Below are 16,346 nucleotides of genomic sequence, written 5' to 3'. Positions count from 1 at the left end.
GACACCGCGCTATATACCCCCACAAACGTGCGTTTGTGCAGATAACACAAGACGACACGGATACCGATACTGACACTACAGATGGTGATGGGGATGTGTTATCGGGGTCTGCATCGCTTGCAAAGGGGGTTCAACTGTTGATAGAGGCTTTCAGAGATGTGTTAGATATTAATGATACCACACCTGATCGGGTTGAGGAGGCTTTTTTCACAGAAAATAAAAAAGCCTCGCTGACCTTCCCTGCGTCAAAGGAATTAAATGCTATTTTTGAAAAAGCATGGGTAAACCCTGAAAAGAAATTTCAGATCCCAAAAAGGGTTCTGGTAGCTTTTCCTTTCCCTGACGAGGACAGGAAAAGATGGGAAAACCCTCCTATTGTTGACGCATCTGTGTACAAACTCTCAAATAAGGTGGTTGCCTGTTCCAGGTTCTACCGCCTTAAAGGAGCCAGCAGATAGAAAGATTGATAACACGCTTAAATCAATGTACACTGCTTCTTTGGCCATATTACATCCCACTATTACTAATGCATGGATTGCAAAAAGCAATAATGAAGTGGTCGACTACCTTGCTTGAGGTTTTGGATACAATGGATAGGGATGACGTTGCTTTATTTTTACGCAACATACTGCGGGTTTTATGGTTGACTCCATGAAAGACCTGGGTTCCATGGCTGTCGGAATTTCTTTCATGTCTATTTCAGCTCGTCGGGGACTTTGGCTGCGCCAGTGGTCGCCCGACACGGAATCCAGAAGAAGTGTGGAGTCGCTGCCCTATACAGGTCAGGCTCTCTTTGAGGAAGCTCTAGATGCGTGGATTTCTACCGACACAGCGGGTAAGTCTCCGTTTCTTCCCTCAGCAGCACCTGCTCCGAAGAAATCATTCTCCTCAGCTGCGCAGCAGTCCTTTCGGCATTACAAGCCTAGAAAGGCCAGGACTTCCAATACCTTCTTTAGGGGAGGTCGAGTTAAGTCCAAGAAACCTGCCGCTGCAGGTTCCCAGGAACAAAAGCCTGCGTCAAGTACCCCTAAGTCCTCCGCATGACGGTGGACAGCTAGCCCCGGTGGTGGGGCCAGTGGGAGCGAGACTCAGACATTTCAGTCATGTCTGGGTGTCGTCCGGCCTGGATCCCTGGGTACTAGATATTGTGTCTCAGGAATACAGACTGGAATTTCAAAGTCTCCCGCAGCACCGCTTTGTCAAGTCAGGTTTACCAACTCTGTTGGAAGACAGCACAGTTCTTCAGGACGCTGTCCAAAAGCTGGTGGAGGCACAGGTCATTGTGCCAGTACCACCTCACATGCTGACCAAAGGTTACTATTTCAACCTTTTCGTGGTACCGAAACCGGATGGTTCGGTCAGGCCCATTCTGAACCTAAAATCATTGAACCCCTTTCTAAAGGAGTTCAAGTTCAAGATGGAGTCTCTCAGGGCGGTGATATCAGGTCTGGAAGAGGGGGAATTCCTGGTATCACTGGATATCAAGGATGCGTACCTTCACATTCCGATCTGGCTGCCGCATCAGGCTTATCTCCGTTTCGCATTGCTGGACTATCATTATCAGTTCCAGGCCCTGCCATTCAGACTCTCCACAGCACCAAGGGTATTTACCAAGGAGATGGCGGAAATGATGATACTGCTCCGCAAACAGGGTGTGAACATCATTCCATACCTGTACGATCTCCTGATAAAGGCGTCGTCCATGGAGAAGCTACTGCAGTCCATTGTTCTCACAACACGACTGCTCCAGAGTCACTGTTGGATTCTGAACCTTCCAAAGTCGCATTTGGAACCAATCCAGAGGTTGTCTTTTCTGGGAATGATCCTCGACACGGAAGTGCAGCGGGTGTTTCTTCCGCAGGAAAAGGCGTTAGTGATACAAACTATGGTCCGGGATGTCCTGAAGCCACCCCGGGTGTCTGTTCATCAATGCATCCGCCTATTGGGAAAATGGTGGCCTCTTACGAGGCTCTCCAGTACGGGAGGTTCCATGCTCGGTTCTTCCAACTGGATCTCCTGGACAAGTGGTCGGGATCTCACCTCCACATGCACCAGCGAATTCGTCTGTCACCAAAGGCGAGAATTTCACTCCTCTGGTGGCTTCAGCTGTCTCACCTCCTGGAAGGCCGCCGGTTCGGGATTCAGGACTGGGTCCTGCTAACAACGGATGCAAGCCTCAGGGGCTGGGGAGCGGTCACTCAAGAAGTAACCTTCCAGGGAAGGTGGTCAAGCCTGGAAGCCGGCCTGCCCATCAACATTCTGGAACTAAGAGCCGTATACAATGGTCTTCTTCAGGCGGCCCCTCTTCTAAGAAATCGGCCCATTCAGGTGCAGTCGGACAACGTAACAACAGTGGCTTACATAAACTGACAGGGCGGAACAAAGAGCAGAGCGGCAATGTCAGAGGTGTCAAGAATACTCCTCTGGACAGAAAAGCATGCATTGGCGCTGTCAGCCATCTTCATTCCGGGAGTAGACAACTGGGAAGCAGACTTCCTCAGCAGACACGATCTCCATCCGGGAGAGTGGGGACTCCATCCGGAAGTGTTCAAGGACATAACGGATCTTTGGGGCTTGTCACTTTTTGACTGCAGATAAGAACCACTTGGCCTTTCTATTCTGCCCCTTGTTTTATCCTTTTAGGTAATATTTTTTTTTTTAATCCTTTAGGTCAGGGGTGGGGAACCTTTTTTTTTCTACCGAGGGCCATTTGGATATTTATAAAATCCTTCGGGGGCCATACAAAAATTCTCAACTTAAAAAATTACCCTGCCCCCCAGCAGGTCTGCCCCATAGGAGGTACTGTGCCGGCCAGTTAAAATGGGACGTGATAAACATATGCCCCCAATAGTGCAGTGCCAGATCCACAATTGCCCCCACAGTGCCAGGTATACAAATGCCCCTCACAGTGCCAGGTATACAAATGCCCCACAGTGCCAAGTATACAAATGCCCCTCACAGTGCCAGGTATACAAATGCCCCTCACAGTGCCAGGTATACAGATGTCCCCACAGTGCCAGGTATACAGATGCCCCCACAGTGCCAGGTATACAAATGCCCCTCACAGTGCCAGGTATACAGATGCCCCCACAGTGCCAGGTATACAGATGCCCCCACAGTGCCAGGTATACAAATGCCCCTCACAGTGCCAGGTATACAGATGTCCCCACAGTGCCGGGTATACAGATGCCCCCACAGTGCCAGGTATACAGATGTCCCTACAGTGCCAGGTATACAGATGCCCCCACAGTGCCAGGTATACAAATGCCCCCACAGTGCCAGGTATACAGATGTCCCGACAGTGCCAGGTTTACAGATGCCCCCACAGTGCCAGGTATACAGATGCCCCCCCACAGTGCCAGGTATACAGATGCCCCCCCACAGTGCCAGGTATACAGATGCCCCTCACAGTGCCAGGTATACAAATGCCCTCACAGTGCCAGGTATACAGATGTCCCTACAGTGCCAGGTATACAGATGCCCCCACAGTGCCAGGTATACAGATGCCCCTCACAGTGCCAGGTATACAGATGCCCCTCAGTGCCAGGTATACAAATGTCCCCACAGTGCCAGGTATACAGATGCCCCCACAGTGCCAGGCATACAAATGCCCCTCACAGTGCCAGGTATACAGATGCCCCCACAGTGCCAGTTATACAGATGCACCCACAGTGCCAGGTATACAGATGCCCCCACAGTGCCAGTTATACAGATGACCCCACAGTGCCAGGTATACAAGTGCCCCCCACAGTGCCAGGTATACAGATGGTCCCACAGTGCCCCCCCCCCCCCCCCCCCCCTTCCGTGCTACTTACCGCTCCTTTCGGTGGGACACGGAGGAGAGCGCGGCTATGTTGGGCGGCGGCGTGTAGGACTTGAAACCAGCCGCCGGTTCGAGAGCCAATCAGAGCTCGCGGACCGGCAGCCGCGGCTCCTGATTGGCTGCCGGTCCGCGAGCTCTGATTGGCTCACGAACCGGCGGCTGGTTTCAAGTTCTACACGCCGCCGCCGCGCTCTCTTCCTTGTCCTGACACTGACAGCTGAGACACGCTGCCGCCGGACTGAGCGGCGGCGTGTCTCACTGGGAGAAGCGGGTGGGCCGGAGCAAACGGCTTCGCGGGCCTTATACGGCCCGCGGGCCGGAGGTTCCCCACCCCTGCTTTAGGTAATCTCAACCCTTTTTGAACCCAGGGGGCCCATGGGCAGAGTACCCAGCCACCCCCCATGCATGTTCTGCCTCTTGCACTATGTGCTGGCACCCTATGCTTCTCCTACCATGCCATCTTTCCAGTGATAAATTCAGAAAGATGGCACATGCGCCATCTTTCTGAATACACCACTAGAAATATGGCACCCCAGAGGAAACACAGGGAGGCGGTGCACCATGTGGGAGGCACATTGGTCAATCGTGGGCGCAGGGTGGGCAGTGCAGGGCCCCTCTGGACAAATATGCAATTCGCACACTGCACCCATGATAGATACCCCATTGTGCAAACCTGTGTAAAAAGACAAAGGACTGGGGTCCAATACAGGTAAACTGTGCTGTTCCTCATGCCACACATAACTGTGCTTAATCTGCAATTTATACCAATTCCGTGGTGACAAAAACCACTAATCCTAAATACCTAATACACTATAAGCAAATTTGTAAGTGGCTACAAAGGGAATAAGATGCTAAAGTTTAGGAAAAAGTATGAAAGTCTTGGAATCACTTCATGGGCGGGCTTCCATGCCTCTCACGCCATATGGCGCAAAATATAAAGGTGTATGAGGACACATCTATATATAGAGTTTGGGGTGTAAATAAATGTATGTTTCCTCTATTTAGGTTTGTAGGAATTTGTTTAGTTAAATTGCAGCTTTGCTTAAAGCTGCTAATAGTCCTTCAGTGTGTCACAGAGCTACTATTACCTCTTATTATTATTTTTGTTGTGTTTATTATATAGGTGTGCTCCACCATTACACAGCATAATATGCATTTCTTGTAGCTGCTTCAAGTGTGTCATCTTCACTTTTAATATGCAAATGACATCCTCCCCTGGTGAAGCCCCAGGTGACCCATAAAATTCTCAGCACCATTATAGCTTTATATCCACTATTATTGAGGTTATCTTTGCAGTCCCACTGTCCTGATTGTAAAGTACTGTATATGGTTAGAACGTCTGATTATTTTTATTACACGTATCATAGTGGTCTATGTATACTCTAAATGACTTAAGTATTTAATACATCATGGCACAATATGGGTTGCTTATGTGTTATAAAGTATAATGCACATTATAGGAGGATATGAGGAGACACTCTTGTGTGATAGCTATAGACCTTCATATTGTTCCTTCTGAATTACCACAAATGTCCTTGGCACCTTTAAATCTTTTTATAGATTCCATAGTTTGATGTTATTTATTTGTATCACAGTCCCTTCAGTGTACTATGCTATGTAATAGGGATGTAGTTATGTGACCGGCGGTCAGGAGACCGACGGCCACATAACCTCTCCCTGGATCCCGCCCCCTCACAAAGCCGACTGTCAGCACGCGGACCAACAGGGACTATTCCCACTTAGAGTAGGAATAGAACCGGTCGCCACAGAGTCCGCAATGGGCTTGCTGCACTCGCCGCCCCCCGCCGGGATTCCGCTGCTGGTATCCCGGCGTCGGTATGCTGACCGCCGGTCACGCATACCACACCCTATGTAATATGCTGGCACTTTAGAAATTAAGGATAAACCATCATTATTTATCACATATACAGTATTCAAATGGAAATAGCCATTGGAATAAATAGATCCCTATAGGAATCGCATGTGCTGACACTTTTAGATCTGGTTACTGTGTGAATGAGGTCTTCATACTGCAATATCATGACAGATAACAGTGTCAGTCCAATTGGATCAGTGAGGGTAGAAAATGCTCCATAGACTGTTATTGCACAGTGCAGTATCCTGATCAGTCTGGGGTCCAAGCAGCCATATTGCTTCTATGTGGTATAGCCAAATCTAAATTGCTTTGTGTCTCTTAGGACTCTAAAAATACCTTTATATCAAGTATTTCAGGCAAATCGAAGGTTAATATCATTTCCAGCATTTTGGCAGTTTTTAGCATTTATGTATAAGATGCCACAAATGTCCACAGCGCCATACACAGTAATATCCATTACAGTAATTAGTAAGCTTTAAGCCTTGATCCTGTGGTCTGTTATTTTGTAAACAGAGTTGCGATTTGTTTGAACCTTTTATTTTGTATACATTGAGTGCTTGTACCTGGTCAGTGTAGCAGTCATCTCCTCAAGATGTACATCCTTAGTCATCCCAGGAATGTATCCACAAGCAACTGTGACATTGTAAACATAAACACCGCGCTTCCTTCTCATTATCCTGCTCACCTGCATCCTGTAAAAATCACAGTAACACTAATTATATTACACACAGAGGAGGGGTATCTAGAAACGGGAAACTTTATTAAAGGTAAAACCATGCGGAAATGACTGTTTAAGTAATACCTAAGGCAGGAAATATCTACAGCATTGGGAACACAAGCTTTGCAGACCACAGTGCCAATTATTTCAAATGGTCTGGGCAATTTTAGTGTACCCTTACTGCTCTGTCCTTATAGAGAGAACATCGCTGGAGACAGAACAGATAATTCTATGGCAGCCACCATGCTACTCTACTTCCACACAATGATGCAGCACATTCATATCCCTCTATGGCCACGTATGCACAGTGTCAGAAAGTTATAGTGATAGCTATCACTTTACTGCCATCCTATTCCATATGCATAGGCATATTTATAATGGGTGCAGGGTGTGCGGTGCATACGGGCCCCTGGGTCAAGGAGGGCCCCGCACCCAGAGATAACTTAGCTTGCGCCTCCTCCTCCGCGGTGACACCTTCAGGAAGACAGAACTTAGATTTTGTTCATATTGAGTTTATTTGACCACTTTTTTCCCCAGGCCCTAGGGGCTTTGTCCGCATAATTTAAAATGTCAATATTATTATTAAATACAAAACACGCCTGGTTTTTTAATTTAACATTATTTCCGTTTAAGTTTATGCAGGCAAAACCTCTCTCACCTCCTGGTTTTTAAAAGCCACTGTTTAGTAAATACAGCCCGTAGAGTTCAGATCAAATACCCTGTCACATCTGTTATCATATAAATGTTAATTATAATAATGTTAACAAATATAAAAGAAATGCAAAACTAAAAGCATTTTAACAGTTTGCAACTTGAACATTTACGATGGAATATAGAACAGCTTATTTTAGTATCTATGCGGCCATGAATGATCCATATATCTCTGTATGTGGACAGATTGACTTGTGATTATAGTTTCTTCACAATTATAAAATAAGTATTAGTATCTATCAAACTTTACTTCATGATTTCATTACTTAGAATGTGAAATTAAAATTTACTATATTATTCCACACAGGGCTGACATTTGTTATTTGATAACTTCAGTTACTGTATCATTATGAATACTCTAACCTTTTTACATTCCACCATTTACAACCTGGAAAATAGTCATAGAGACTTTGAATATCCTTACTGCTCCTTATTGTTCATTATCCTGTATCTACTGCTATATACATATTAAGGTATGTTACTTTTCCCTCTTTATGTAGAATGTGACAAGCTCCGAAGGGATGGCTATCGCAGCTCACAGTACTATTCCCAAGGACCAACATTCTCTTCATCTCCAGACATGGTTTGCACAAGTTATCAAGAAGATGATGATGAACACAGTCGAAAGGTATCCTACAGTGTACTTTGGACCTAATTTAGACCTGATCGTAGCAGCAAATTTGTTAGCAGATGGGCAAAACCATGTGCACGGCAAGGGGAGCAGACATAACATGTGCTGAGAGAGTTAGATTTGGGTGGGTTATTTTATTTCTGTGCAGGGTAAATACTGGCTGCTTTATTTTTACACTGCAATTTAGATTTCAGTTTGAACATACCCCACCCAAATCTAACTCTCTCTGCACATATTATATCAGCCCCCCCTGCAGTGCACATGGTTTTGCCCATCTGCTAACAAATTTGCTGCTACGATCAGGTCTGCAGTAGGCCCTTTGTTTTACAGGCCCTCCCTCTCAGTTTTCAATTGGGTCTGCTCAATAAAAAGAGGAGCACCAGAAGCACATTGCACATGTGTACCTACCGCATATGGCTCCACTTAGACACTTAGAAAGAGGGGCTGTTTTGTCATATCTGCTCCATAGTTGGTAGCGCAACTTTTAGCAGTGGTGTCACCAGCCGGGTGTGGGGGGTGCAGACTGCACCCAGGTGTCACCCTCAGAAGGCGTAACACCAAAGTGCCGGCTTTTCTGCAGTGACAGAAGCCGAGTGCTGCAGTGTGATAGAGCTGGCACTGCACTCAGGGGTCTATATTTACTAAGCCTTGGATGGAGATAAAGTGAACGGAGATAAAGTACCAGCCAACCAGCTCCTATCTGTCATTTTTCAAACACAGCCTGTGACACAGCAGTTAGGAGCTGAATGGCTGGTACTTTATCTCCGTTCACTTTATCTCCACCCAAGGCTTAGTAAATAGTGCTGGACACGCCCCTGGAGTAAAGAAACTGAGATCCCCGCCAGGCCATGTCCCTTTTTTTGGGCGGCCGTGCTTTTGGTATGCAGGGGGGGAGATAGTGCAGAGTGCGCACCGGGTGTCACCACACATGGTGACGCCTCTGACTTTAAGTAAGACATATTGCCTGGTTTTTCATATTAAATGTTTTTTCATAGACTGCCCTTATCTTGTGCCATTTCCTTAAAACAGCATAATGTGTCGACAAATATCTGATATCTTAACGACTGTATTAAGCTTGTGTTCCAATTTGTGCTCTACTTTACGTCCTAAAGCATTCTGTCAAATTGTGTTTATAATGTGTATTTGTTGTTTTCTTACAAGCATTTCTTTGAAGTGTTCTGGAGACCTAAAGTATTTGAATTATTGTAACACTTGTGATGTCCCTGAGCATCTCTACATATACAGTGGGAAAATTGGGACTGAAGAAAGAAAGGCACACTAAGATTATATGGCTAGATGCATCATCACCTGGCGAGTGGTATAAAATGGATGACAGTATGCCTATAGCGCTTCACTTGGGTGTGAGCTGGCCTTTCAATACACAAATGGGGTACCCTACCCCACTGAAGTGGATAGACAAAAATACATTGGATGAGTATTGAATGTGGCGCTACCCAATAGCTAACATAGGATAATTGCAGCCAATACATAAAATATGAATTTAATACACACTTTGATATCCAAAATACATATAACTTATAACATTGTCACACAATACATTGTGTGAAAGATCATAAAATACAGGAGTCCTACCCGAGGATACACGTAGGGGAGCCCTGCAAGCGCTCCCAGATCTTAAAGTCCTCTCTGCGGCAGGTATTACTCCTCTGGTTCAGGCGATGGTGAGGCCGTCCCCCCATTTGAACGGGAGCACTTGCAATGCAAGTCCGGACTTCCCTGCATATACCATTACCTGCAGCTCCCCTACGTGTATCCTCGGGTAGGACTCCTCCTGTATTTTATGATCTTTCACACAATGTATTGTGTGACAATGTTATAAGTTATATGTATTTTGGATATCAAAGTGTGTATTAAATTCATATTTTATGTATTGGCTGCAATTATCCTATGTTAGCTATTGGGTAGCGCCACATTCACTACTCATCACTTGGAGAGCGATAAAGTACCAGCCAATCAGCTCCTAACTGCCATGTCACAGGCTGTGTTTGAGAAATGACAGTTTGGAGCTGGTTGGCTGGTACTTTATCTCTGTTTTATCACTCTCCAAGCGATGACGCATCTAGCCCTCTATGTACAGTAATGCAGAAAGAAAGGCACACAAAGATTATATGTACAGTAATGCCTAAAGGGGAATACTAACTCCTGTAAAGTTGTTTCACTATAATCCCGTATACGTGTATAGTCTGATAAGGGAAGGGGATACTATACTAGTACATAGTTGATTTTCTGTTCATTTTGTATATTTATTCCTTTATCAATCTGTTAGATCTCAGCTACAGATTGGCGACAGATGGAGTGTTAGGCTGCATATATAGTTATCACACTCACCAACACGTGATTTCCTGCAGGATTTTTTTCCATTAGTTAAACTAACCACAAGAAGGATGAGCCATATGCATTTATTCTTCCATTTTCTGTCTATTCTTGAGAGGGAAAACAGTAGCATCCGTCCCGTTATTGATTTAATATTCAACTATAGTGCTCAAGCCTGGAGAAGTTTTCCAGAAACTTATCACAGCACGTATGAACTGCCAGTCAGACCATATAAATATGTGCTTAGCAATTGCTGTGGAGAGTCAGCCCTCCCTCCCGCATGTCATCACAGAGAATAGGATACCATCTAATAATTGATAGACATAAGAGTGCAATCAATGGGGGTCATTCTAAGTTGATTGCTCGCTAGCAGTTTTTAGCAGCCGTTCAAACGCATTGTCGCCGCCCACCGGGGAGTGTATTTTCGCTTTGCAGAAGTGCGAACGCTTGTGCAGCAAAGCGCCTGCAAAAACATTTTGTGCAGAACAAGACCAGCCCTGGACTTACTCTATGTGTGCATTGATTCTAAGGATGGTGGGATGGCTTTTGACGTCACACACCTGCCCAGCGTTCGCCCAGCCACGCCTGCGTTTTTGCTGGCACGCCTGCGTTTTTCTAAGCACTCCCTGAAAACGGTCAGTTGACACCCAGAAACGCCCCCTTCCTGTCAATCTTCTTGCGGCCGCCAGTGCGAATGAAAACGTCGCTAGAACCTGTGAAAAACCACAAAGGACTTTGTACCCGTACGTCACGCGTGCGCATTGCGGTGCATACGCATGCGCAGAAATGGCGATTTTTAGCCTGATCGCTGCGCTGCGAACAACGGCAGCTAGCGATCAACTCGGAATGACCCCCAATATGTACTGTAGCTCTAATAAACAGCAATTCTGAAGAGTTTGTATCGATATGTTTTTCCCATTGAATGTTTAATAGCATGTTCACACTGCTGTCTCCGGCATCCTTTCACTCATTCTCTCCCTTCTCTGTACAGTCTAATGTGTTAGGATGCATCTGTCAGTCTTGCCATAGTGTCTGCTGTTGCTTGGTGCCCTGGAACATTAAGGTACACAGGCTGTAGTGTAAACACCCTTCAGTCAGTAGATCTCACAATTCTGCAACCCCTTTAATTCTCCTCACCAGCGTTAACCCTCAGGATAAGGCCATGATTACTGTAAATGGATTCGGACCCTAAAATAGCAATTGATCCATTATGCAAGGTAATCTTCTAATATTCACAACTGTATATGTAACATGCTTTTACTGTAGGAGGATGTAAGAGGTTTGACACTGTACTTAGGACAACTACCTGCCCATGATCAGACCTTCATGTCAAATTTCTCCAGTTGTGTATACAGTATATACTTGTGAATATTATAAGTAGCACTTTTGTATAGAGCAACCTGCATATTTTAGATTTGGTGAATATGTAACCCTTAAATAAAGCCATTATAGTCGTATCGTCAGAATGATTCAGTCATTTCTCTGCACTCTCATCCTGCAATATAAATGTGGATTTGTCATATTGTAATAACTCATATCTATAAGTGAAGCGCCCAAAACTGAATAGCTCTATATTATGGTCTCCATATAGATCATTTGAGGTTTTTGCAGGACACCTATGGAGTATTTTCATGAATGGTAATTGAACCATCTAATGCATTAAATAATTTAGCAAATTGAATGAATCCTTGTTATTTTATCATACATATACCATGGCAGGATTCGATTACAGACGACTCAATCATCAGTCACAGCCATAGCAGCCATTGATATAATATGCACTTCTGGTTTAATCATGACCCTGTTCTGGAAACGCTGCCCTGCTTGTTTTAGAATAGCATTACATATAGTTACACCTTTGCTTACTAATTAATAGTAGTCTGGTTTACAGTGTTGCCTATTTCGGGCCACCAAAGGAAAATGTCAAGTGAAGCCTAATACTATAAAAGCTTATTATGCACTTATACTACTGTATATACTCTGGTGTTGTGAGTAGCATCTGAAATTGATGACATTCCGAGATATCCTACAAAATTATGTTTATGTACTGTTCCTACATGCATGGCCAGTCTGCCAGTATAAGGGCCCTGCACCACATTCAGCTCTCACTTGGCGACATATCTTAGCTGCGGTAGTATAAATTTCATTGGTTCAATCTGATGTTGTGCAGTGTATTTATTTGTTATACCGGCACAAAGTCTAACCCAATCCGAAATGTAGTATAGGTAAATAATAACTCTCACTTGACTTCCATGGCGGGAATTCAATTAGGTGCAAGGTTTTCTCTTCAAAAACCTTGTGCCCATTGTGCCCAGTTTTGGATTACCCCGGGTATGCACAATCCCGATGTGTGCCTTAATTGCTCACTAGTCAAGTTACTAAGCAGCTATGATTTACCATCAAATCACTTATATGTGTGTGGGGGCCATTAGTCTCGGTCAGGTTATCTAAGTCCACGGTATGTCCCATAGGTATTCTAATCTGTTATATAGGACTCAAAAACATAAGTCTATTTATTAGCAAATAAAATTATATTGTAAGTAAATAACCAAAAAATAAGAAACAAACAGGTAAACTAAAGGTGTATACATATGGTGAGATCCTTGCTATGCCCGATTTTGACTATGCGATTTCCCTTGAACTCCCCCAGAGCCCAGATAGCGCAGATTGTACAGATTTTGACTATCTGTACTTCCGAATTTGTCTATGTACGATTTTGACTAAGTGGCAAGTTTTGACAATACTTTGTACTAGATAGTACACTAGATAGTCAAGATTGCACAGTCTGTCTAGCCTTGCGATACCGACCCCACAGGTGCGTACATCGGGATCGAATGGGCATCGCAAGCTGCCTAACACCGTGAGATGTGCACTAACTTTCCTTAAGATTTTGACTATATAGTCAAAATCTCACAAATTTATCTCACTGTGTGTACACACCTTAAATCAGAGGGATATTTATAAAATATTCACATCCATCAGGATTGACTTGCTATCATGTTCCATTGATTGCACTATGCTTGTATTTAGACTGAATGGACACTACTCCTGTTTCTCATTGGGCGTATAGGGTAGTAGTACTAATAAATTAAAAAGAAGATGCAGTGACTGTAAGAACAGATGTATTATACAGCATCCTGAACGTAAGGCTACACGCTCATTTGCAGAACAAAATAAGATCATGTTTCCTAATATTTGGAAAATCTGTTTAGCATATTCTTGTTTCTGCTTGCATCATTATTTCTGTACAATAACTCCCAAAGTGTAAGTCTAAAACCACTATGACCTATATTTTGCGGTTGGTGGTAAGATCAGTTTAGCACATAGATGCCAGAAGGCAGACACCAGACACAGCTCAGACAGGTCACATTGGGGCTGCTCCCATTACACAGTGCATTTTCAGGACTGTCTAGGAAGCAGTGTACGGTACTCTTATTGCCTCTGGCTTCATACGTGATCTATGATATGTGCTTGTACCCTATGTATTTTCAGAGTTTACAAAAAGATATATATAAATATAAAATATATATGTACAAATATAACTGAAACTATTTTAAAACTACTGCTATACATTTTTTAAACATCACCTTAAGTCCCACACTTAATGCAAAATGGATTGCGCTATGAATAAAGAAACGTGGTAGTGTCCTGCCGCCGATAAAACATCTCCCATCTGCAGCCAAGAATCACATTCACAGGTAATAGGCAAATATTGGAGTATCTACAGATATCTCCCGGGAATCATTATGGCAGTGATAACACGCTAGATGCATGTCATTGTCATTTGCAGACAGAGTAATGAATTTTCTTTTTAATGGGGATATAACTTTCTGTCGTTCTTCTACACATTACTGCTACCAGTATATTATAGGAAAAAAAGGATTTATTCAGTACCCATGCCATAAGGTACTGAATAAATCATTTTTTTTCTACCCTTTAAAATATAAGTCTGGCCAAACCTGAAAATACAGTTTTATGTGGTATAGCCTAAAAAACCCAGCTCCTAAAAGGTTGTTTCAGTTTTAGGTGGAATTATCCTATGGATTTTTATTTATTTATTTATTTATTTATTTATTTATTTTTGGAAATTATCAGTGAATATTACAGGGACTAATGTAAACAATGAAAGGGAACTAAAGCAAATATAAATGTAGCAAGTTATCTTTACTCTCATTTTTACATGAAACAGTTCAGCTTAGCTAGGATAATCTATATAGAAGTGAAAATTTGTCTCTATCTTGCTATACAAATCCACAGTTTACAAGCAAAGATCGTGAAATTTGACATGCAAGCGTATTAAAACACCGTGGAGGCAACTAAAAAAACTAGAAATCCCTAGCACCCCTGGGGGGAGACAGCAGCACTGAGTGTATCAGGAGACAGCATAACTCCGGAATTGCTGGAGCCATGTACTCACAAATTGGTACACATATGCCTCACAAACACTGTGTGTGGGGTGGTGAGGCAGCAGCACTGAGTATTTCAGCAGACAGCATAACTCTGGAATGCCTGCAGCAATATGCAACAAACTTGGTACACCTATGATTTACACTCTGGGAACAAACACTGTGGGAGTCAGACACCCCTAGCACCCCTGGGGTGGGGTTGGGGGGGGGGGGGGCAGCAGCACAGAGTATGTCAGCAGACAGCAAAACTGTGGAAGGCCTGGAGCACTTTACACAAAACTTGGGACACATCTGACTTACATTCTTTCACCAAACTCTGTGGGGGTTAGACACCCCTAGCACCCTTAGGGTTGAGGCAGCAGCACAGAGTTTTTTAGCAGACAGCATAACTCGGCAGTGCCTGGAGCAATTTACACCAAACTTGGTACACAGATGACTTACACTCTGGGAACAAACACTGTGGGGGCAACACACGACTAGCACCCCTAGGGGTGGCACAGCAGCACAGACTATTTCAGGACATGCATAATATGTCAGTGATGATTTACAAAATGTTCTATTGTTTTGAAGTTAAAAAAATAAAATGCCACCAAGGAAAACAGCTACAAATGCTGGAAATAAAAACAGTTCCCAAGGAATAAAATGTTAGCAGCAACCTGTGTGTTTAATCTTTACATTGATTTTTGTAAACAAACATTCTTAAAATCCCGGGCAATGCCGGGTACTACAGCTAGTATTTAATATATTTTCTTCTATGCATGTAGTCAGATCTCTGATCAGATCTGTCCAAAAAGTCAAACATTTGTTAATACAATTACCTATAGTTGGAGAAAAATATATGCTACTATATATTTTCTCTTAGGCTTCCTGTACAACATTTGTGAAACCTGTTAGCATTTGTTAATAGCATACAATGGTGGAATCGTTCCATGTGAGAATATGACCATTGTGAGCACTATTCCATTTGAGACAGTGAATTATGTCATCTTACTTGAGACAACATGGTGGCACGCATAGGCGTGTATATATGGTATGTGGTGCACACGGGCCCCTGGGTCCAGGGGGCCCACACACAGGACTTCAGAGGGGTAAGTATAATGATATGGGCGCAGGGTGTGCGACCCTGCGCCCATATCATTATACTTACCCCTCTGAAGCCCCGTGGCGGCGGCCAGCACTGTAGACATAAATCACAGAGAAAATGTCTGCCGCGGCCATTTTTCTGGTGGTTTGCATACGTGCAGTAGAGATGTCCCTGGGAACAAGGTGAGGGGCGCCATGTTCCCGGAGCTCGACACATGCAGTGTAGACATTGGCATAAAGCCAGAGTCTACTTGCTGCCAGAGAGGAGGGACCCGCATCGAGCCTGCACGCAGGTCCTCTCCTCTGTTAAAATGCCTCTGGTGGCATGAGCTTTAATTAATGTCAATAAATGTCAATATGTAGACACATAAGGGTATATTCAATTAGGGTCGGATCTATTCCGACATGCATTTGTCGGAATGGATCCGACAACCCCTATTCAATCCCATCTCAATTCGACTTTAAAAAAGTCGAATTGAGATGAGACCTGTGAGCGGAGGAGAGGGGGGAGAGCAGCGCTACAGCAGCTCTGCAGAAGGCTGTCTCACAGCCGCCAGCCCTCACGGCAGTGTCCACCCTCCTCCAGCAAGCGTGACGTCACTTGCTGGAGCCGGGTGGATGCTGCCGTGAGCGGCGCGGCTGTGACACATCCTCCTGTAGCGCTGCTCTCCCCTCTCTGCCTGCGGCTCTCCCCCGTCTCCCCGCGGCTCTCCCCCCTCTCCTCCTCTTGGGTCCCACATCTCAGTCCAACATTTTTTTATGTC

General features: G+C 44.3%; 1 protein-coding gene across 7 annotated transcripts in view; it reads left to right on the top strand.

The window, feature by feature from the left end:
* The window catches only part of NHSL1 (NHS like 1), a 349,242-nt gene that overhangs the window by 306,921 nt on the left and 25,975 nt on the right, over nt 1–16,346 (top strand). For all 7 annotated transcript variants that reach the window (XM_063917429.1, XM_063917432.1, XM_063917430.1 and 4 more), the window contains exon 3: nt 7,629–7,756. In XM_063917429.1, the coding sequence (XP_063773499.1) occupies nt 7,629–7,756 (128 nt within the window). The remainder of the gene's footprint in view (nt 1–7,628; nt 7,757–16,346) is intronic.

The sequence above is a fragment of the Pseudophryne corroboree genome, chromosome 4, assembly GCF_028390025.1.
Source record: "Pseudophryne corroboree isolate aPseCor3 chromosome 4, aPseCor3.hap2, whole genome shotgun sequence".
In the NCBI taxonomy this organism is placed as follows: domain Eukaryota; kingdom Metazoa; phylum Chordata; class Amphibia; order Anura; family Myobatrachidae; genus Pseudophryne; species Pseudophryne corroboree.
Note: the sequence above shows the minus strand (reverse complement) of the source record. Positions and strands in the feature narration are given on the sequence as shown.